Consider the following 23,624-nt stretch of genomic DNA (forward strand, 5'->3'; position numbering starts at 1 on the left):
TAATGAAGCTAGTTTATCATGGGGGCCAAGTTTTGTACCCTTTGGACTAAATGGCCACTTACTAAGGCAGAAGCTATTATTTCAATTTCACAATGAAAAAGCCAAACTGGAGTTTTCAAATGGACTTACAGGAAAAATATTTTCCCGTATTTTGATTAAGTTTAAATTGAAGTTTCAGGCTATCCATAAACACCACTACAATGCTACATTTGAAGTAAAAAGAGGTAAGCCTGAGGCCATCCGAACTGTCAAACACCCACACTGAGTTGATGCTATGTGGGTGTTTCGCTGCAGAAGGGGCAAGTGGACCTCACAAAACAGATTGTGATACAAGCAGAGAGCATTATGTTAAAATATGGAAGCATTTACTCTTAATAGCCATTAAGTTCATATTTGAGCACAAACGGGTCTTTTCCATTTGGACCATGAGCCTGAACTCACCACCAAGCTAGTCGCGAAAAGCACCTAAGGGCAACAACATCAATGTTTTGACTGTCAAATCACTAAAAGTCCTGATCTCAATCAAACTGGGAATTTTGATTGAGCTAGAAAGCAAGGCGACATCAGAACCTGAGCAGGTTAGTTCAGTCAAAAGAAGAGAAGATTCAAAATTCAAGGAAACTATTTTGAGAAACTTGTGGGACGATGAGAACAATGTGTCAGTTTAAAAAGCAGTTCTACCAAATACTGCATTACATCTACACCAACTTGATGAAAGTTTTAAAAATTCTCTTAAAAACCCACCGTGCTCATTATCCAGTGTTGGTTATTAACCGAACTGACCTAAAACACGAAAACCTGAATCTGCTTAAAAAAAAAAAGAAGTTGTGTCTTTTTATGCAATGTGTGTAAAAATCTGGTTTCATCAGTGGTTGTGCAGATTACTGTTTAAAGTACAGAGCAAAAAAACCAACAAAAAAAAGCAAAAAAAACAAGAAGAAGAATGTTGTTCAGAGAGAAGAGCCAAGAAACCCAGAAGGATCATATTAGCGACTGGCTCTATAAACCAAACGAATGTCAATGTTTAAAGGAGGGAAGTGGAATTTGTCAACAAAAACTGCATTTCGCTCAAATCAGTTCAGGCAGAACACTGCTAAATAAGCACAAAACTCTAAAAACCTCTATTTGGATTCTTATGGCTAACCAGAACTCCTGCTAAATTTGCACCTGCACAACATCATGAGGATTCCTGCCGAGTGTCAAAGCAGCTGTGACCCTTCGGGGAACAAACACCAACAACAAAAAGTCCCTCTGGAAAATGTATTTCTGGGGGATCCTGTGTGTGTGTGTGAGTGAGTGACTGGACAATGACCTGGTGCTTTGTAAGTAAGGTCAAGCGAGCCACCTCTGGGTCGAAATGGTTTCAGGACACTTTTGCCAAGAGGCATCTGCACGTTATCTGGCTTTGGAAGTCAAATATGCGTCCAAGAACAGCAGGCGGCAAGACAGGTTCAACATGATCTGATAGGATGTTTGCATGTGTGATGCAACGTCAAACATCTACAGAGCTGTCAACAATCGTGTTTATTTTTAGCATTTTACTGCCAGGTGTAAACACTTATTGTTTTTAGTCGCTGTCTGTATTTTAAAAAAGACAAAAGCGAACTAAGTAGAACTGAATGCTGAAATGAACTCAAGATGTTTCAGCAAAGTATCACATAAAAGAGCTTGAACTTAACCAAACCAGATAATTATATCCTTTGTATTTTTCTATTTGCACATTTTAATAGATTTCTTATTTGGTGGAATAATGCAGGTTTTATGTCACATTAAAAACTGGACAAAGAGTAATTTACAATAGTCTCAATTTTCCTCAAAATTTAGGAACTTAAAATAGGAATGCGCCAATCCACTTTTTTTTTTTTTTTATTTTTTTTTTTCTTGCGATATGGATACAGATATCTGAGGTTTAGTATCGGCCAATTAAAAAAAAAAAAAAAAGCAGCTGAATTGACTTTAAATGTTCACAGACATAAAGTACTGAATTACAATTTATTTGCTAACGCTGGAGCAGCACAGCACACCTAAATACACCGACAGCTTCACAAGCTTGGGCAAAGATGTAAAAACGACTTTAATTTGTTCTGTCAGTAAAATTAGAATTTAACAGCCAACGTGAAATAAATAGTAAAGAAACTTGCAAAAACAATAAGCTGACTACCTCAAACATGTAAAAAATAAACTGCAGCAGTTTATTTTTTACATAAACTGCTTCAAATTTAAAATGGTTCAAAAACTCTAAATATAATGTAAAATAAATAAGATTGACGTAGACTGAACAGATCAACAGCAATACTCAATCTAGATTTTTTTTTATATATCTGGACCGATACAGATATTAATATCGGATTGTTGCATCTCTACCTTAAACACGATTGGCTCTTCAGTAATCCATGACTGGAGTTTCCAGAAACATTCAGTTGCACATGAATGCCTCATTCATTCATTGAAATGTCAGCCAAGGTAAGTTGCATTTGAAGAACTGTGCAGAATAAACCAACCACTTGCACAGCAAACAGATACACAGTGAGAAACCAAATGTCGTTCCCCCCCCCCCACCACCTCTCTCAGTTAGTTGTTTCCTAACATTTACTGTAAGCCATGATCATACTCCGTTCTCCCTGTCGCCTCTGCTGATAATTCGATCAGTCGGTGAGGTTCAGTGCCAGGGCCCTGCAGTGCACTGACCCCTGTCTGCCAGTTAATTGAATGATAATGGGAGCTCGCTGTCAGCTCCATGCCGGCCCTATTGTTCAAGCAAATGTGCTAATGCTCCATCATTACAGCTGGCTGATCTACAGCCGCCCCTTAAACCAAACAGCAAAATGGCTTCTTCCAGGAAAATCGGGCATCAAACCTTCCACTTCCTGTGAAGGTTTTGCTTGTCAGGGAGGAAAATAGGAAATAAAAATGCACAACTTAACGAATGGGTTGGCGAGTCATATTTCTCCCGCTCCGATTCTTGTTTTTAATTTCTGTATTTCACATGCGGCGATTAATGCGAGATGCGATTATATAACGTAAAAATAGTTCCTAAAGTCTTTACTGGAGTCAAACATGAAGAGGATATGAATGTAGCTTAACACACAACAGCAGCAAAATTTGAAAAGACACTCCAGAATTTTATATAATCATTTGAGTCCATTAATAATAGCCTCATTAAATCTTTTAATAAGCTCTGTAGGTGTTTTGTTAAAAACCGCAGGCGTCAGTGGCTGGAATGACAGTGACAGCCACAGATTTGCTCACAGAGAGTAGCCGTCAAATGCCTTTTGACTGCAAAGCAGTTTATGAGAAAAGAGAACCGATTCTGGGTTTGGAGTAAATTACTATAAAGCAGAAGCTAAGAGATGCACCAAGGAATCTGCTGGGGGCGGGTTAGTTCGGTATGTAAGTTTGTCTGCACTCAAGAAAAACTTTGTTAATGTCAGACACATTAGGTATGTATCAGATCAGTACTCAAAAGAAATAAAAACGGCACTTTATAATTTAAAATGCTGCAATATTGACAGTCAAGATGAACTTTAGAATGGGCAACATCTAATGAGTTTCTCAACATAAATACGACATATTTACATTTTTGTTAAAGTGGATCATCAAAATCATCATTTGGATCATCAAAATCATCATTTTACCTTTTAATCATCATTTCAGTCAACCTGACTGACCTTGTCCGGTTGGAAACTAAAAATGTGATCCAGCCGATCAGTGAACACACTAGGACCAAGACCCAAACTTAGTCATTTTCTGTTTAAAGTGTTTAAAAATGAAAGAGGAAGCAGAAAAGGAAGGAAAGAAGGAAGGAAGGTACCCAAAAGGAATCTGTATTTTGAAGAAAATGTATGTTAGTTGTCCATTTATTCACTGCTAGCCATGCTAACCATGATATTCAATAACAATATGATGCTGAAGATGGCTTAAAATGTCAGCTCTATATATATTTTTTTTTCTTTGTTTCAAACCTGATTCTAACCCACATGGTGAGATATTACCTACAATCCTAAAATACACAGGTAAAGATCACTGAGAGGAGGGTTTCATTATAACTTTTATGAAAGTAATTTAAATCAGAAGATTTAAGCTTTTTTTAAGAGTTAAAGGTCACAAGTTTGCAATACACCTCAGACTGGAGGGTGTTTCACAGAAATAAATATTTCAAGCACTCAGTTTGCTTTTAGTTCCATCACTATGCGACACAAAGCACATTGTGGTAATTTAAAAAGACAAACAAAGAGGCCACAAAATGGCTGTTGCTGAAAAAGAGTTGAGGCAGAGGAAAGTGCAGCTCAGGTTTATTGGAGGAAACAAATCGATTCTTAATGTCTGCGTGAGATTGGACAACTAGGAACTTGAGTCAAAAGAAAAGGGTTTAAATCCATCCGGGCTTACAAATTAAACTGAAAAAAACAAAAAAAACAAAAACGCTACACAAGCAACAAGAACATTTTTAATCAATTCACATTTGCTATTTAAGCCCATTCAATTCACCGAGTGCTAAAAGAGAGGGAGGGCTCCAGGCCTTACCTTTGACCTCCAGCTTATCCCCGGTGACCACACACTTCAGGTAAAGGCGGCCTCTTCTTTCGGTGTGATCTGTTCCGCAGAGGCTGGGCACGTTCATGACGCACTGCTTGTGGACGTTCATGTCGCAGGCTGGGGGGGCAACACAGAGGAAACGAGGGGTCAGGGTTCACACAGCTGACTGGGCCGACACCGCTGGGGAGTTTTCATGAAAAGGTACGGCAATAAAAACTGGCTTGGCAACAAAAAGGGGACAAAACAGCAATTTACAAAAAGCAATCTGTTCACCTGAGTGTCTTTTCATTTTGCTTTATGTTTCAGGACTGTGTGGAGGAAAAAAACAACAAAAAACTTCAAGGTTTACTTTAGCCATTTCTATGCCTGCTTTCGCTGACGTATTTCAATCTCGTTTCGTGTTTGGAGAAGGATTGTTCTTGGGGAAGGTCGGTGAGGTAACGAGGTTACGACCCAAACCCAGGACGGTTGCGTGCTCATCCTGTCGGTCGGGCAGCTGAGCCGACACCCCTCCCTCACCCTCCTGCCTCCTCGTCGGGGATTGAGAGCGATTACATCGCCGTGTCACTCGGTCAGTGGGATAAAAACCATGAAAAACAGCTTCAACAATCTCCAGTAGGATATTTTATCTCCTATTTTGTCTTCCTGTCTAATGAGTAATGGCTGATTGAAAACACTGCAGCACAATTTAAGACAAATGGGGAGGAATATTGAGGTAAATAAATACATTTGAGAACCATTTATAATGTACAATTACACATGCAAACCTAAGAGAAAGTTTAAAAAAAACACACAAGCTTGATTGACAGCACTAAGACCCTCCTCCTGGCTCTGATTGGTTGTTTCTGACCACAAGGAGGAGCCAGAGGAGATCCATTTTCTCACAGATTGTATGTCTCTTAGAGATTGTGACAGTTTAAAAAAATATATATGTCTATAAAAGTTACATACTTTCGCTTTAATGTGCCATTTTTTTTTCTTTTGCAAAGGAATGGGACAATATTTAGTGATTTTGGTCTCTGTCTGGATCTCCTGTTGCCAATTTCAAAACATCTAGCCAAGCTCAAGTTGGAGCTGAAAAGCACACTGGCAGGAGTCACAACGTCTGTGTGAAACACTCAAAGCAAGCCAAGACCAGGGGATTTCGGCAGCCTTTAGTTTTACGGCCAGGTTTAGTATCTAGGCAACAATATGCTCAACTAATAATGCTGCTGCACGAGTTCACAACTTACTCTACTGGGAGAGTTGTGATTCAGTTAGCGGATCGTCGTTTTATCTCAGGATTGATTTATTTTGATCTGATTGTTTAGCTCTAATTTGGAAGTCGATCTCTGTTTCTGCAATTATTCTGTTGATCTGTGTTAGTGCGTAATTTCTTGGTATTACAAGCCCAATAACCCCAGTTTTAAGTGAGACCGGTCTTGTCCCTTGTCGTTTTCAGAGAAGAAACCCTCTCGGGTTTAAAGGTCTCCTCTCTCGTAACAGTATTGGTGCTGATTGTCCTGAACAGCAGCAGATTGTTCTGGAACTTGTTGCTCAGACGGAGGACTTCACGAGTCTCATCATGTCGGGAAGCAATGAGCCACTCAGGCTCAATAACAACGTTTAGGAGGAATGCGGCTACGAAAACTTGCTTACTGGTCTGAAAGTGTAAATGTTTATGCAATGCGAATCGACGCGTTCCTGTGACTGTCAGCTCCTTTATGATGGGAAAATATGTATTTAGAAAGATTTGGGTTGCAGAGTTTGCTTTCAAAAATCCCTCGTTAGTAACTTTGTTTTTAAAGCTTACTATGTGCTTTAGGCAGGCGTAACAAACCGTATGAAGATAAAGTGGAAACCAAATATTTACTCTTTTATACCGTGCATAAAAAGATGAATCATAACTTTTTTCTGACATCAAATCAGACTCAGTGTTTTCTGTTTTAGGTTAGATATGGTTATCAAAATCAAAAGTACAAACATATATATACATATATTGCTTTCTTTAAGGCTGCATATATTTAGTGCTAGAGTTGCCTCTTAAGCTGAACTGCAAAGGTTGGATGTTTTTGGATGTCCTTCCTCTTTCTACAAAACATTGAGAATTAACTTAAAAATCATAAACCTTGTATATTTAAAACTGCAGATGTATAACCAGATGTCCTTTCCTTTCAGAGTTTTTAAGAGTTTAAGTTACTCTTTACTCACAGTCACACTTCATGCCCTGGTGGATGAGACCGTAGAGCAGAGAGCCGCAGTGATCGCAGAAGGTGGGGCTCCCATAGGTGTGGATCTTGAACTTATGCTTCGTTCTGGGATCCTAAAGTGGGACAAAAGAAGAGGAAGTGATATTGTTAATATTCAGTCAAACATCGTGATTCATTAACGCAAATCGAATCAAGGGTAAATCATTTCATCTCTCGTTTTGCACAGCGGAACTAAAACCGTGACCCTCTACGTTCGGAGAGAGCGACGTCAGAATGGACGGACTGCATCGAACATGTCGCTCTGCGGGGGATTTCAAATCGACTTGAAGTGGAAGTCAATCAATCCGGGAGAGCCGAATGGCCGAGGAGTTTCCTCTCCTTCCTGCCTTGATCAGATCAGCAGGTGAAGAAGCTGCGGCTGATGGTTTGAATTCAAAAGCAGCAAAAAAAAAAAAAAGAAAAATGAATGAATTTCAATTCGGCTCACACTCTCAGCAACATGAATCATTTATAAACTCTCCTTACAAAGGAAAAGCCGACACGTTTTGTCTTTTTGGAGCCACTATACCCAGCGAAAGGCTTTGCGGAACACAATGAAAACCGTGAAAAGAGCAAAACACTGCCAGCGTCGAAAGTGGAAACGGGACTATTTTAGTTTCCGTTACAATGTCAGAAGATTGAGGCGAATGACTCATGCGGCGTATTTATTGCCGTTTGTTGATAAATTGTAAATAATCTGTGTTTGTATGCGAGGTAATGAAGGCCATCAAAGCCCTTCACTCATCATTTGCCTGTAGTGAGCTGCTCCGGGCTTTTCGTATAAATATTTGATCAGTCAAAGTGTGAAAAAGCATTTAATGGACAGAGCTGGCACACAAACGAGTTCCTGACACATTACTCCACAAACTGCTGAGATTTCAGACCAACACAATCCTGAGCTGGACGGAAACAGATACAGGTTTTTTTTTGTTTGTTTGTTTTAAATCTAATCTGAACTTTGTATGTATTTGTATTCAATATTTAGGGATAGCTGTTCAGTTCAGTTCTGTGGTGCTATTTGGTCACCAGTGTAGTAAATCTTGTTGGTCCTTCACTGAACATCTGCACATGTCAAAGTCATAACTCAGAAAATTCACTAATTAGGAGGAATATGAAGGAGGTTTGTTCCACACGCACTGCACACCGCACTTTTCAGATTTTTACTCAGACGTTAAATTGTGAAAACAAGACGATCCGTACTGTGAAATACATCAAAATATTTCACGGTGTGTTTGTAAATATTTTGCAAGGCAATATTTCTTAATCTTTAAATCCTATTTATATAATAAACTGCTTATTTTAAGCTGTAGGACCTTCCAACATGGGGTGTACGTTTATTGTATCGTTTATCATTTATCGTGATAAGTTTCTTATTATGACAAGGATTTTGATTTATCGCTGAAGTAATATATTCAAATCAATGATGTTTAAAAGGAAAACTGTCAGGATTATCGAACGCATCTGACTGGTGTGAAAGAGTGACCAACTACAAACAGGCCACGAAGTTACATCGAAAAGCAAACACATAAAAATAATAATGTCAAAGTTTAGGTTAACACGAGACAAAGTTACACACGACGGCAAGAGAATTTGCTCAGGTTGAGGCTTAAAAGACGACTGAGTGAATAGCAGGTGAAGTCAATGAAAATAAAATGATTTCACCACAAAAATATACAACGTTTCACACTTTTGAAAATAAACTAAGTGCAGCCCTTAATCCCACTTGCATGTCCTGCATGCATTGTCAATGTAGATGATTTGGTTATTCAAATGAGGATGCGTTTAAAATACAGAGAAATATTTAAATCTGGTAGAAACAGGCAGACATAAACAAAGATACTGAAGAGCAGCTGGAGGAGAAATATTTGCATTAGATCACAGGAGTGATAAGAAAGGTGAAATTAATCAGTATTATAATAAGTGACGCTCCACAACTAAGCAACATAAAAACTTAAAACATCTAAACTGAGTAGCTCTGTTCACACTTTAGGTTTGTTGAGGTGAGATGAAATGTTATTTTTCTGTAAAAACAGTATCAGTTTAAAGAAGCACTGCTAACCCATCCTTAGGCAAATATTGGTGTTGAAAAGAGCTTGTGGGGTTTTTTTATGGACTACCTTAAACAAGCAGTGTCCTCCCTTTTTTATACCTGCAAAGGAAAACACAGAGAAAGGTGTGTACTAAACTAAACTAAACTAAACTAAAAAGTGAGGGATGCCAGGTAGAGTGAAGATGACTGAAGCTGCAGCACTTTCTGACTTAGCACAGCGTACACTCATTGGTGTACACTCATTGTGACATTTATAAAGTAATTCATTTTAGTGAAGCACTCTTGAATGAAGAGAATAATGAAAGCTGACTCCTTTTTAAGTGCTGCCTCGCTCACTCTGACGTTTTTAGCGCACTGTGAATCTCTATTTTTAAGTATTTAGAGAACTAATACATTCTTTCACTGTTAAAAAAAAATTTGCTGTGATCTGTATTCACTCTCCAACGTGAAACAGATTTAAACATAAAACAAGTCGGCGTGTAGGAAAACAGTGGAGCAGTGGCCACGTAAAAACTTATGGCGAGCCAGATGTGGCCCCCAGGCCTTTAGTTTGTCATATTGTGTCGTAAGCTTAACCTAAATTTGTCACATTAAAACTGCAAACGTGTGATATTTCATTGGGATTTCAGGCTGCATCGTGCACACAAAGATGTGAAAACTAATGAAGTGAGAGGGAAACGATGCATGGGTTTTAATTTTCTTTTTACAAACATAAATCTGAAAAGTGTGGGGTGCATTTGTATTCGCCCACCTTTTACTCTAAAATCCAGTACAAACCACTGGGCACAGAAGTCATAAATTTGTGCGTCTTCTTGTGGTTTCTTTTTAGGCAACTTTAATAAACAAAACAATTATAAAGACTAGAAGGGATGAAATTGTGGAAAAGTTTAAAGCAGAGACGTTGGATCTCAGCGTCTCACAGAGATGTTCAGATCTCTGCAGCATGTTTTCAGTCACTCCTGAGGCTTCACTCCTTCACTGGACAAAGAGGAATGTGTTGTACTTCTTCCTCCCAAGTTTTCAATTCCTGCCGTCCTTTTAATTTTTTTTTTTTTTTTTTTTTTTTTTCTTTTTCGGAAAAACAAAGTTGCAAAAGCCACTTAAAAGCCCACGGACTCAAACTCTAGTACAAAAACAAGAAATGACATGACATTTCCTCAAAGCTTTGATTCAAATCATATCTATGTGCACTTCTTCTTAATTAAGGCCTGAAACAGTTCTGCTGTTTTGGCAAGAATTACGGAATTACTAAATCGAGTAGGGCCTGTATCAGATTGGACAAAGACAGAAAGGAGGACCGCAGCCTGATGGGAGAGGCAGAAAAAGACAAGACAGCAGGAGAGACTCGCATGGAGCCATAGACAGCTGATCCTGAAGGATTACACTCCTGTCTCCTCCTCCCTAACCTTTGTGTCCTCCCATCAGGGATGAATTAGTTATGGCAGCTGAGAACAATGCCGAGCTGCTGATGAACCATAAATTTCTCACAAATGCCATTTGAGCCTTTTAAGGGGGTGAAAGATGGTTTAAGGTTGGAAAACTCTGACAACATAAAGCAAGAGTGATTGCTGGTCAACTGTGCTTGAGCCTAAAGAGGAGCTTTATTCAAATTCAATTCAAAAATAGTTTATTGATCCCAAAAGGAAATTAAATGTTGTTATTCTTTATCCCTACAGAAGCAGTTCAAACTATTGCGTTTGATCAGGAAACAGACAATTAAACTAAATGGATCATCTGCTAAGTGCCGTGTTGTTGTACGAGCATTAATCGGTCTAATTTTATCTGCTTAGAAGGAGATAATAAGAAAAGTAATGTTATTTATCCATATATACACACATTTCTTTCCCACTATCAAAATATATGTGTTGAACATATCAGATTCAGCTAAGCAACGGATGGTCACCTTAAAAATATTTAAAACTAAGCATTATTTGAAAATTTAAAATGTATATATTTATGACTTGTTAGCCTAATAAACTAATATTAGAAAATACAATTTTCATATGTTTACATTTGTGTACTTAATTGGATGAGATAAAAACTATGAGTAAATAAATCCAAGAGGGTTTCCTTTAGTCACGTTGCTTATTGAGAGACGTTGGTAAATCTAAAAACTAGTTTGTCGAGCTTAGCTAAGTGCCTTCAGAGCAAGATTAACCCTCAGATAGGATGTGGGTGATGAAACATTTCCGACATTCATGTCGGTTCTGAATTTATAGCATTTAAAAGCATTTTGGGTCAGAGTTCTTGTTGTTCTTGTTCTTTTGTATGGAGTTCCACCTTTAACCTACATGAACATTACACAACATGGTTTAAAGTTGTTGCTTGACTGAAGTGGCAGTCACACAATTTATTACCTCACTGTGGATGTTAGAAAGTCTAAAAAAAAAAAAAAAAACTTTTTTACCTGGGTCAAAAAGTGAAAAAAATAAAGCACATTTTGTCAAACATTCTGATGTTTCATAAAAAAAAATGTGGTTATCTAAAGTGTGAGAATATTAGGATGATGGGTGTAAAATATGAGCTTTGGGTAGCTAGCTATATATTTATCAAGCTATCTAGCTAGCTATGTTAGCTATATATCTATCAAACTGCCTAGCTAGCTATGTAACTAGCTATATAGCTATCAAGTTAAAGCTAGCCAGATATAAACTTTCTAGCTATATAGCAACAAGATAGCTTGATAGACGTAAATATTTCTGAGAAATTAAGTCATCTATGTATGTGTTTTTATTTATGTCTTGCTTTTATGTATTTATTTATGGCTATTGTCCTTTTTGGATGTGCTGTTCTTATTGTTGTTCTGCAGTTTTGCCCCTGCTTCCTAGACTAATTTCCCACACGGGAGACTAATAAATGATCTCATCTTATCTTATTTGTCACCATCCAGTCTGACAGTACGACACTGACAGCTATTCAAATTATTCGCAAGGTTCTCTCTGGAGATTAGATGTGCTGAAGATCACACCTGTAAGATGACTTTTCTTGACAGTCATTATAGACACTAGTTCTTCCAGTAACACACCCTTTCTGAGAGCTGTCAGCTGTAAGTGCTTCGCCTCTCCGGCCTCTGAGTCCATCTGGGGACTTCAAAGTGGGAAAAGAAGATTCTTTCAGATGAACAATTGAAAAAGAACACCAAAAATAAGAATGAGTCAATGTAAGAAAATGCCAAGTGGTGATTCAAAGGGATGCTACATGCTCGGTGAATGACGTGGAAGGGAGGATGAGAATAGACGCATGAAGAACATGAGAATGTTTTCATCATAATTAGATAATAGGCAATGTTTCAATGTTTGTTTAAGGATTTGATTGGGGTAATATCCAGCTTAGTCAACAAAAAGAACATCTGTGAGTAAAGTGTCAGTCTGACAGAAGAAGAGAGAAAATGAAATATGACTAACACCACTTCATAATAAGGTTCAGTGACTTCTCACAAAATTAATTACTATTTTTTATATATATATATATATATATATTAGGAACAACTTCCACTGGCTATTTCTCTGGTCAGTCTCAGTGTAACCCTTAGTGTTTCTTTTCATTCTTCATCTTAGTAAACCCAGAAAAGATGTGAATACAGGTTGAAGCAAAAAACAAAAGATAAATGACATAGCAAACCAGATCAGAAGATTCAAAGCACCCAGACGGTAACGATGAAACAGAAGCAGAAGCACGGGGGGTCAGCACAAAGGTGCTGGTTAATTAGCCAGGCTCTCCAGTCCAGCCTAATTAGATGCAGTGATCCATCCAGCTCCTGTTAATGAACAGCTTGGTAGAGTGAAGGTGTGCAGGGTTTCCCTAAAGATTGTAGTGGAGCAAAGGCGGACGACGTGAACATCGTGAGTCATCCTTCATTTAGTTTACTTGTGTTATTGCCGTAAAAAGTTAAATAAGAAAAAAAACTTCAGGGGGTTTCTCAGTGCTATTGCAATCAATGAACATTTCCCCCCCACACTTTTCAGTTCCCAGTCAAGGTTTTACACCAGCTGAATAACACAAGAGTCCATATTCAAGTCACTCTCAAACATCATCCTGCCTCTGACGTTTGTGTGTTGAAACACCCAGCTGAGGTCTGCGGGTCAAAACTTGACACTGTTTTGCCAAACATCAAATCCTGGTGGTGGTGATGTTGCTTTTTGCAGAAGCAACTTGTCTTGTTTTGTTTTATGTCCATACTTAATGACTTAATGGCTCTCTGACCACCTTGGGCTGAAAGTTCAAAGCTCTAGACACAGTTTATGGGTTTGTCCAAGTGGCCAAAATACTACTGGATGAATTAATTTAAAAAAAAAATTATATATATCAGATTGCCAAGCATCAAATATGTGAAGGAGAATCAATTTTAATCAGTGCAGAGTTTCTCTCCATCATGTACAACCACAGTTTTCAAAATATGCTGGTGAAGTAATAAAAGTGGTGTTGAGTATTTTTCCTAGCATGAGTATCAAGTTTGAAATGTTATCTTTATCTTCTTTATCTATTGTGACACTGGTGAAATTTTTCAATACCTCCCAGGAAGAAGCAGGACTTGAGTTGAAGACAAAACAAGATGCTACAGTCTCAGATTAGTAAAAAGGTCACTCATTACACACAAGCACTGAACAAGCATAACATTTCAACTTGTTCTTATTCTTCATTTTTATTTGCAGGTATAAAAAAAAAAACATAAAATAAATAAGACAGCCGTGAACACTTCAGGCAATACATTCAAACAGAACCTGGTGTGAAATGTGCAGCCAAACAAGAGAAGGGGGCGAGCGCGAAATGAGACACTCTGATTAATTTCCATTAATCTCGGTCATATTTTCTTATTCCCTTGTCTCCTTCATACGGGACTGGAAAATAAATTGCCACGCTGATTACCGGGGGTGGAAATGTTAACAATCGGCATCGGATGATTATTGACCAACACTAGGCGACACTTTCATCCCGTGCTCGCTCGATACCTCGCTCTCTGCTCTCCTCTCTCTTTTACCCGTCATCCCTCACCAGGAGGGTGACATTTGAATTGGAGGTGGCAGGAAGCTCCTCCCTTCACCAGATTCTGAGTCACCCTGTCTTGCGGTTCATCTGTTCCTGAGTTAAATGAGAAACTGCAGAACAAAGCACCTCTTCATGTGAGCCGTCTAAAAGTTGACAGTTGACACCAGAAATGATGTTTACAATGTAGAAATTTGGCTCCTGAAAATCTGAAAATGCAATAAAGGTTTTTTTTTTTTTTTTTTGACTGAGCTCTTCGCAGAAACCCTCTGCACACCAATGAAATTGATAAATGAATACCATAAGAGCCTTTGTGCAGTGCAGTGTTGGTTTAGGAGTTCAAGCAGCACTTTTATAAATGTAAAAAAAGAAGAACAATCAACCATTCATTTTATTTAATTTTACTCCATTTAAAAGTCAAACTTGATCATTTGAAAACAATAAACTCGACCAAAACAGTCGCATGGTTTTGTATACACTTTACTGGTGTCAGTTTCCAAAGGAAGAAACAAATTAAGCTATTGATTTACGCTGTCATGCTTTTGATGGGATCTTTTAGTATCTAATAGTTCAATCAATGCCAAGTCAAATAATGTTGACAGGGAGCTGATACTTTAGTACCTTAGAAATTTGGCAAATTAAACTTTTCCTTTTGCATTAATCATGAACATACATTTAGTTTATCTACTAGCCTAACTTTGTGTTTGAGGGTTTTCAACAAAGGATAAACATAAACAAAGGATACAAAATAACTATTGCTCCAAATACAATACAAACAGCGATCCTTGCCATTGACTTCCTATGCATTTCCAACTGAGTCTCATCTCGCTTCACAGCTCAGTGTGGGCTTTCTCCCATTCACTTGGATTCCTCTGGTAGAATTTCAACCAGGCCAATCAGTGAAAAGAAGGAGAAGTTGTGAACAATGATGTCAATTTTCTGTGCTTTTTTAAAAAAAATAATTGTGGTCTGCTTGCATTTTTAGCAAAGGCAGCACAGGAAGTGAACGAAGCCATTCAATCCGTGTTGACCAAATATTGAATTAACATCAACAGCCGCTTCATTTACGGCACCTCTCTCTTCACAGGGGAGGACGGTTGTTTACAGCACAGGCAATTTTCCGGTCAGCTTACCAGCGACGACTGGGGCATAACACACGGCAACGGCCAAACGTTAGCAGTTGGGTAAAATTTAAAACCTCGACATCTTCCACGTTGCCAGAAAAGCAAAACATAGAAGACAGGGTTGGTTTTTACCAAGCTAACATACAATATATTGTGCATTACATCAAAAAGCCAACTTTAGACTTTACTAGGTGGATCCTGGTTTCAAATTACTCCTGTGAAGTAGACATGCTCCTGGTATTAAATTTAAGGACCAGCAAATGTGTTAAGTGGCTAACTAAACAGCTACTTGGAGGATTGAAATATGCCTCTGGATCTGTTATGTAACGTCTCTTCACGTGTTTGCTCAGCAAAAAGGATTAGTTTTCTCCTTGACAAAGAGATATCCAAAGCCAATTAGCACCCCGTATGGAGACCCACGACACCATCGGCAATGCACAGACACACTGAGGCATATAATCAATTTTGATCACCGGTTACCCAAACATCTACAGCTGTGGAGAATGCCAGAACAGTTAGAGAATAACAAGACATCTTTTTCTCTTGTCTTTCTATTTTCCCTCAATCCTCATGTGTGATATCCTTAAAAGTTATTTAATACAGTATTTGCACAAAAAACTTCATCTAAAACACAGTTTTTATTCCAAATACACTACAGAGTAACCCATTCTCCACATTACCGATCATGTGAACAAATGTAAACCCTTTGACTTCAACCGTACAAATCTACCAAATCTACATTATTAATATTTTGAATGGGTTTTAAAGTTTGTGGTATCTGTTTAAAAATCCTTAAACAACCTTTAGAGCTAATGGAGACTAAAGATCATTGCACCTGTTATAGACCCGGGATACAATTTTAGAACTGACATTGAGTGGTGAACATTGTGGGAAAGATTTAGAAGACAACAATACGGAGCGATCATTCACCCAGATGTGTGCGGTTAGGCTTGGCAAGCGTACTATTTTTAGCATATAAATCACCAGTGTTGGCCTTTCGCTAAGCCGCTGAGTTCTTGAGGGGTGGGATGGGGTGGGGATAGGTTGCAAACGCGATTCACAGGGTTTACCTTGCGGATCTGTTAACATATCTGTCTGCTACCGGCGCTGCACCCTCGCTGACTTTCTGATAGGCTTTAAATGAATAACGCCTACAACACTGTGATGCTAGCTTACCAAAGCACTCAATGGGTTTCCTGTGTTTTATTAGAGAAAAGTTTCAAAATTCATCACTTTATGCGGGTAAACTTCAAATCCATATCAACAAGTTCGACAAACAGCTAAAAGTGACTTTGCCTTGAGTTTAAACCTCATTGGATCCTCATTTCAGAGCATTGTGGGAAGTCTGAGGATACATTTCAAATGATTAAACTTTGAATCCGTTTTCAGCGAAGTAGGCAGAAGATAATGGAAGAAATTATTCAAAACACCTTACAGTGAGCAATACATTACATTAAACACAAAGCATTGTTTTTGTTTTAGAAAACAGAAAATCAAACACTAATAATAACAAAAATCAATATCTGTTCAAACAAATATTTGTTTAGCTTTTTGCTGTTTGTTCCAAACAATTTCCAAAACCTGCTAGGACTAGAAGTCTTCAAGATATTTTGAATCATAATCACCACAACATCGGTACGTGTAAAATCAAAGGCACCAAGAACTGCTTGGATGCAATATTATGCTCTCCTGTATTTTGAGCGACATGACGTCGACTTTGCCTGTCTGGAATATATTTGGCCTTTTGAAATGACTTTCCCCGTCTCTGACACCCACACCTGGTACAGATTTTAGTGACAGAGACGCTGCAGTTTGAGCGGCGGAGACACTGTGATGACTGAAAGAATGAAAAGGAGTGACGAAAATGTGGCTTATCTGCAATAGATGCCATCTCTGAAATATTAATCAATAATATTGCAGCTGCACATTGATCCTGTGGTCCTGCTGTCATCAATTTCTGCCATTTATTGGTCGTCTCCATCTGAGCTACAGCTTCAAACTGAACCTGATGTGGACGACACACTTGCTTCTGTATCCAACAAAGAAAGTTGTGAAAGTTTTAATAAATTTTCAAAGGCCAAAGTGATCTTGAAAGTAGAAGTGTCACTTCCGATACGATACCGATATTGCATCTTTGAGTATTGGCCGATACCGATGCTGGTACCGATATTGACCCGATACGATATCAGAACAAATCGTACAAACTTTTATTACTCATTTTGTAGTTTTTAAGGCTTGATAAAGTGATATTTCTCAGAGAAAAATAGTCAACAACAACAGATATGAGAACAACTGACCCATTTATAATTAACACATGGGTCAGTGTGTGTGGGATACAAATGCTGATGCACAGAAATTCTGGAGCGGACTAAATGCTGGAGCATAGGCACACAAAAGCAACGCAAGTACCATAGATGAATATGTTAAAATATGAAATTTTAAACTTGACAAACTGATGACACATACAACATTTTTCCTTGACGTCCCACTTATGACTGTCCTAAAGCCTTTTGTTGAATACAATGTTTGACACATTGTATTTTTGTCATATGCAAAAAAGAGAAAAGATTTAAACTATTGGAAAATTAAATTGTTTTGTGGAGGACCACAACTGTGTTTATATCATTCAGCTAATTGTAAAATTCATGTCAAATTGTCTTCAGCAAAAGATCTGAAGGAGGCAAAATCTGAGACTCGCTGAAATCCTGAAAGGATTAGGAGCCTGTGGACAAACTTCCCCTCCTCTTCACTTCTCACAGCTGGAGAAAGCTGAGCTCCAAGCTGATGAGGCGCTTCCCTGTCCGACGGCCATATTGTTAATTTGCAGACGCTGGCTCATTAGCAGAAACACGCATACATGCTGTGCATGGCATCGTCAAGGTCAGAGGAGGGCAGGAGGAGCTGTCACAGCTGTCACCCTGGCTGGAGGGTGAAGCCACTGTTTACCAGCGCCGATGCCAAGGTTTCCTCCGTTTGGTCGGGCTACCGACTCCGGAGACAAGAATTAATTGGCTCATCAGACACGGGCCATCTGGCAGGTACTTAATAATGAAAATACCTTCACAACCTGTTCCAAAAGTCAAATCCAATTGTCAACACCTTGGCAGCACTGTTCCTCCTGCGATAAGTTAAGAGCTTAGTGGGTCAGCTCTGTGATCCACAGCGCTTACTCTGTGGTTGGGTGTGCAGAGAATTTAATACGTTTTTGTGTCCGAAATCAAATCAGTCCCATCTAAACAAATCACCAACATTATAGATTGATATCAATAGTTGATACATTTGATTGAACATTCAACCATTTCACTGAACTCGGATCCAGAACCACACAGGATTCTGGGGGATGTAGGCAGAGAACAGGACTGAGCCGCTCACATTTAGCTAAGTGAGGTGGGTGGCATCAACTAACTCACTTGCTCTTTGGTTACCTAGCAACAACTGTGTGGGATGAAAACTGTGGATAAAACGGTAAAGTTTTATCCACCTGGTTGGTAATATTTCACATATTTAAAACAAAAAACTAATCAATAATTATCAATATTGGTTGATAGGAAACACTTACATCACGTTACGTTTTTCAGTTATATAGTCGAGCCCTAATTAATGATAAATATAATTTTCAATAGATTTAAATAAAGTAGATTTTTTAGTTTTTTGTTTTTTTAGAAAGAAATCTATATTGTGATTTCCACAAGCGACCTGAAATATAGACATAAAAGGTCTTGTTTGAGCTTGCTTATTTTCTGAATTTTCATCCATCGTCTTGGCTCTCTGTTTGCAACATAAAGATAATGTTTCTCTTAGGAAATGTATCCTGTTTTATTTTTTTACGTAACACAACCTTCAACATAAATGCAAGCAATTAGAGCCAACATTTTCATTTCATCACTGGCATTTCTAGATTTCATTTAATGAGGCTATATGACAACTCACAGCGATAACACCCAGTGAGTTGGTGTCATGTCAAGTCACGTTGCCATGCTGTGAGAAAAAGATTAAACAAGGAAGGATTGGACACGAAATTATCCGGCAAAAGATAATAACAAGCTCATCTAGTTATCGGTACGGTAGTTTGGTGACAGTGTTTATGATGGTGGTTGTGTGATGCAAAATTGACATTTACATGTTCCACAAAGTTCAAATAAGTGGTATTCATTTATCTTTAATTCTAAAATATTACTGATTATCAAAGGTAACTCTTTAGACTTCTCAATATTTTCCTATCCTACATACAAACAAGAACAGAGGATGTTGGTCTAGAGCTGCAGAAGGAGCAGCAGAGAGTCGGTTTGACCCATCTGTAACTTGCATCGCTCTATTTCTGGCAAGAAGCTTCAAAGCTCCAGCTTGTTCTGCTTTAGACTTCCCTACACATGCAGTCAGGTTTACACGTTTAACACCGTTTATGACTGGGAGTGGGCGATGTGGCCTCAACGCTTCATCACGGTGTTTTGTGGTAGTACTGTGATAACGACAAAAGTGGCGATAAGAATGCGGTACGTCTATGTTAGGTAACTATCACATTGATTATACATCAATAGAAATTGATGTATAATCAAATGTGTGTCACAGCAATTATGGCCCCACAAACACAAATACCGCTCTTGAAAAACTTTCCCACGTGTAACACGCCTCTTTCTGACACCAGTCATGTAAAGAAGTGAGATTTGCATCACTCAGCTGCACACGGTAACTGTGTTTTCAAAGTTGTTGGTGTTTATTGATGCTTTTATTAAACAAACAGTGGATGAAATAGTAAAACTTCCATTCTTGATAACAGGGACAGATACGGGGGGAATTAAACATGACAACAATAAATCAAAATTCTTATCACAGCGAGAAATTTATCGCGATGTATGATAAACGATATGATAAAAGTCCACCACTACTGCCCAGGTTAAAGCTGCCAAAATCAAAGTGTAAAGATACAGAGTCCATGATCTGAACAGAGCTACTCCCAACATACGAAAGAACAAACTGATGTATAATCAATGCATGTTTATTGTGGAACTATGATCTGCTATCTGCACTATGAAGTGCTTTTTTTCTTACACTAAAGAAGCACTTTATTTATTTGATCTAAAGTATTAAGAGTTTTTCTGTGCATTTTTCTGCCAAACTGGTTCCACTGCCAAACAGGTGGTAACGCTACCTTGGCTCCGGTTTCAGCTTTGGCTCAGTCCCAATCACAGCTCTGGTGCTGGGAAGCTAATGTCACATGAATTCCTCACAAGAAAGTAGTTCTGCTTCAAATGTTTCAGGACGGGATCAACGGCAGAAACAAGACAGAAGACAGAGATACATAGAGAGGCAAAAACTACAAGGTTAAATGTTTGATCTTCTGAAAAGAAAAGAAGAGTCTTAAGGTGAACTGAGTGTTTATATGTTCATACATGGACTAGTTGACTCAATAAACTCTGCATGAGAAATATTTCATCCTGACATGGTAGATTTCAGCGCCTTCACATGCTGTTTGCGACTTCGAATCGAAACATGGAGCTGGTGAGGAATGTGACTTCGACGCGATCGAGCACAAAAGATGAACAGTGGATGTTTGATTAGGAAAAACCCCCACAACCACATTGACATGGACAGTTGACTCCGAGTCCAGAGGAATATAAACTCCCCAGAGTGAAGGACATTGTTAAAAAAAATACTTAAAGGTCTGGCAGGACTGGACACTAGATATTTGTTATTATGAGATCTCAGAGGGAGTGATGGAATGCATGCAAGTAGGCTTCAGGGCATAAATTGTGTGTGACTTTAATGTACTACAAATAAGTTTGTTGGTATGACAGAGAGTGTATTTATATGCTGCAGGGTAGAAAAAAAGGCGGAAATGCATTCTAATTAAGAGTGTTTTGTCTGTCTGAGGTTCAAGACACGAGTTCAGTACTGAACTGTTTACTCAGGAGAGTTTAGTGATTTTCTCACTAGAGTTTCGTGAATTAAAAATATGCAATGGAATTTCAGACTTTATTCACCTTCAGATGACAACCCATCCTCTGACTTGATGTAGTTAAGCGACTTGTTTTATGGAAGACTGCATTTGAAAGAAATTTTCCCCTTTGAAATAAACAGGAGTTGCAAAATTACATTCACTGTATGCACCCTCAATACGTGCAACATATTTACAATAGTTGTATTTTTCAACTTGTTAGGACCATCATTCTTATATGAAAACATCGCAGCATCACAAGACTCATTATATTGTTTTATTCAAACCAACTTACGACACATTTTAAGTCACAATAGCAGTTTTTACATCCATTTTCGAAGGGTTGGCACCACAGTCGTCCCCGTCTTCTTGCTTCTGCTTGTAACCTGATCAATCTCTCTCAAAAGCGTCCCATAACATTATTATCTATTTGTGTTGTGTTGGTTACATGAGGTAATAGCTCTGTTTGGACGGTGATGCACACAGAAACTTTGTAGGGTAACACTTTATTTGACGGGGTGTGCCGAAGCCTGACATGACACTGTCAAACATATAACACCTGTTATGAACATGAAGGAGTCTTTATTAAGTGTTTATGACTGTTGTCATGAAGTGCCATTCAGTAAATAATGACACTTTTAATGCGAAGTTGTATTAAAACTTGTATTAAAAGTCCTTTACAATTGTCAACTTGCAGCCCATCCCAGAGTAATCCCACCCATCCTCTGTCCTCCACCATTATTAACACAGGCAGCAGGAATCCGTAATGCACACAGACACTTGCACCTCTCCACCCCTCCTTCCAGCAAAGCCAGGACCAAACCCCTTTTTAGCAAGCAGCGTCACACACCATTAGCATAAAGACTGAGGATCTGCTCGTTAAGACCCGAGAGGGTATAAATATCATCAGCACCGAGCCCAGGGGACCCAACCATCACATCAGTCATCACTCAAAACTGTTAATACTGCAAGCAATGGCGTAGCTGTGAAGAAACCTGTGTCTTCTCTATTTATGGTAAGATAATTGGCTCAAATGTGTCCAAATAAACAATGTGTTAATCATAGTTAGCTAAAAAAAAAAAAAAAAACCCTTTTTAAATCTCATTTTAGTGGTTTTAGCAAATAAAAAAAAATATTGAACTATATGCTCTGACAAACTTGGCCACAGAAGTGCATGATTTTTAGCCAGGTGACGGCTCCGGTTGGTCAATGAGTATAACATCCTGTTACAGTTTGACATGTGGAGATAATCATTTAAGGCACTTAGAGTAGCAAATTACACTGAGTAGTTTTAATGACTGTGTGATAGACGCCACAGCAGATGGCAGATGTTAATGTGAGCAATCGTATGCAGGCTGAGATGTTCTCTGTGCCTGTGGAGTCCGCTGCATTCAGTTTTTTTTTTTTTTTTCCCCCCCTCCTCATATCAACTGGTGTTTTGCATAATGGCTGAGGAAATTACTTCCTCCTCTTGGATTGCTTATCCTTAGTCCGGCAATAGTGGGCTTTTAGGTTTTATTGCCTTTGCAGCAGCAACCACAACGGAAACAAATCTATACGAGACATGCAAAGACATGTTGTAGCTGCTGGTCTGTAGGGAGGACTGATGATGACTTTATTATGATCTATACTGTAGTGCAAGATATAAATCTGATCGTTATTTTTGTCACTTTAGCTATCATGATCGATATGGCTCTTTGTGTATTTCACTCTTTTTTTCTTAATTTTGTTTCAGTTTTGTTCTTAGACGCTTTTCTTCCCGAAGCAACACACCTCTTAATAAAAAATCATAAAACATATCTTGGATGACATTGTTGATGTAATACATTTTAAATGGAGGTGGAAAAATATTATAAGACAATTGTTTCACAGTAAATGCAAAAGCCCTCCAAAGAATATTTTGGAACAAATGTTTATGTTAATGTAATTTTCCAACTTGCATAAAGTGATATTGACGTTTAAGGCTAAGCAGTCCTAAACTAACAAACATATTTTAAGCCAAAAGGTAAGCACGCTTCCTAATGATAGGATTAGTTGGGAACATTGGTAATATTGTAGCTTTTATCAATCAATTATTCTTCAAAAACAACCCCATGGCGCATGTCCTGGTTTTATGGAGCTCTCTGCTTTACAAGAGAAAAAGAGTCGAGCAGCAGGATAACAAACACTGACGACTACAACTGACTTGTAAATGCATTAACCAGAACAGCATTTGATTCAGATGTTATGCATCAAAACCAATAATAAGATTTAAAAGGCCTGCATGCAGTGAGACAGACGTGATCCCAGTTTAACACTTCCTTAGCGCAGCATATCCCATACTTAGGTTTAGAAAATCGTTTCCTAATCTAATTCAGTTCTGCAAACACTTTTCAGACAATAATTACCACTCATTTTCTCTGCATTTGTACTTTTTTCACCAATACTGAGCCTGGGAGCTCAAAACATCCTCTTTTCTCATTTGAGCTTGCCTGAGTCGATAACCACATCCTACCTTTTAGACCATGTTTTGACGACTTGAAAGGCCAGAACGAGTATTAAAAAAAAATCTCAGTTTCCATGTTCTATCAGGAAATTTAATCTCCTCAGAGTCTAAGACATGAATTTAATGAGCCTCTTTCCTATTGGATAAGAAGTCACTGTTAGGTATAAGGAGGAAGAAAATTCTGCAAATTTGATAACACACTGACGGGTATGAATATGAATCAGCAGCTTCATTTCTTGCCTTACCGACTGAAAATGATCTCACCTTCCCATTTGTCTCTCTT

At 38.3% G+C, this 23,624-nt stretch overlaps 1 protein-coding gene across 4 annotated transcripts in view; it reads right to left on the reverse strand.

Annotated features, from left to right (window-relative positions):
- Positions 1 to 23,624, reverse strand: part of prkcaa (protein kinase C, alpha, a) — a 148,089-nt gene that overhangs the window by 64,693 nt on the left and 59,772 nt on the right. For all 4 annotated transcript variants that reach the window (XM_015048708.1, XM_015048707.1, XM_015048706.1 and 1 more), the window contains exons 4-5: positions 6,727 to 6,838; positions 4,525 to 4,653 (exon numbers count right to left, since the gene is read on the reverse strand). In XM_015048708.1, coding sequence (XP_014904194.1) covers positions 4,525 to 4,653; positions 6,727 to 6,838 — 241 coding nt within the window. The remainder of the gene's footprint in view (positions 1 to 4,524; positions 4,654 to 6,726; positions 6,839 to 23,624) is intronic.

The sequence above is a fragment of the Poecilia latipinna genome, unplaced genomic scaffold (assembly GCF_001443285.1).
Source record: "Poecilia latipinna isolate Pla-1442-1.1 unplaced genomic scaffold, P_latipinna-1.0 Scaffold900, whole genome shotgun sequence".
Classification (NCBI taxonomy): Eukaryota; Metazoa; Chordata; class Actinopteri; order Cyprinodontiformes; family Poeciliidae; genus Poecilia; species Poecilia latipinna.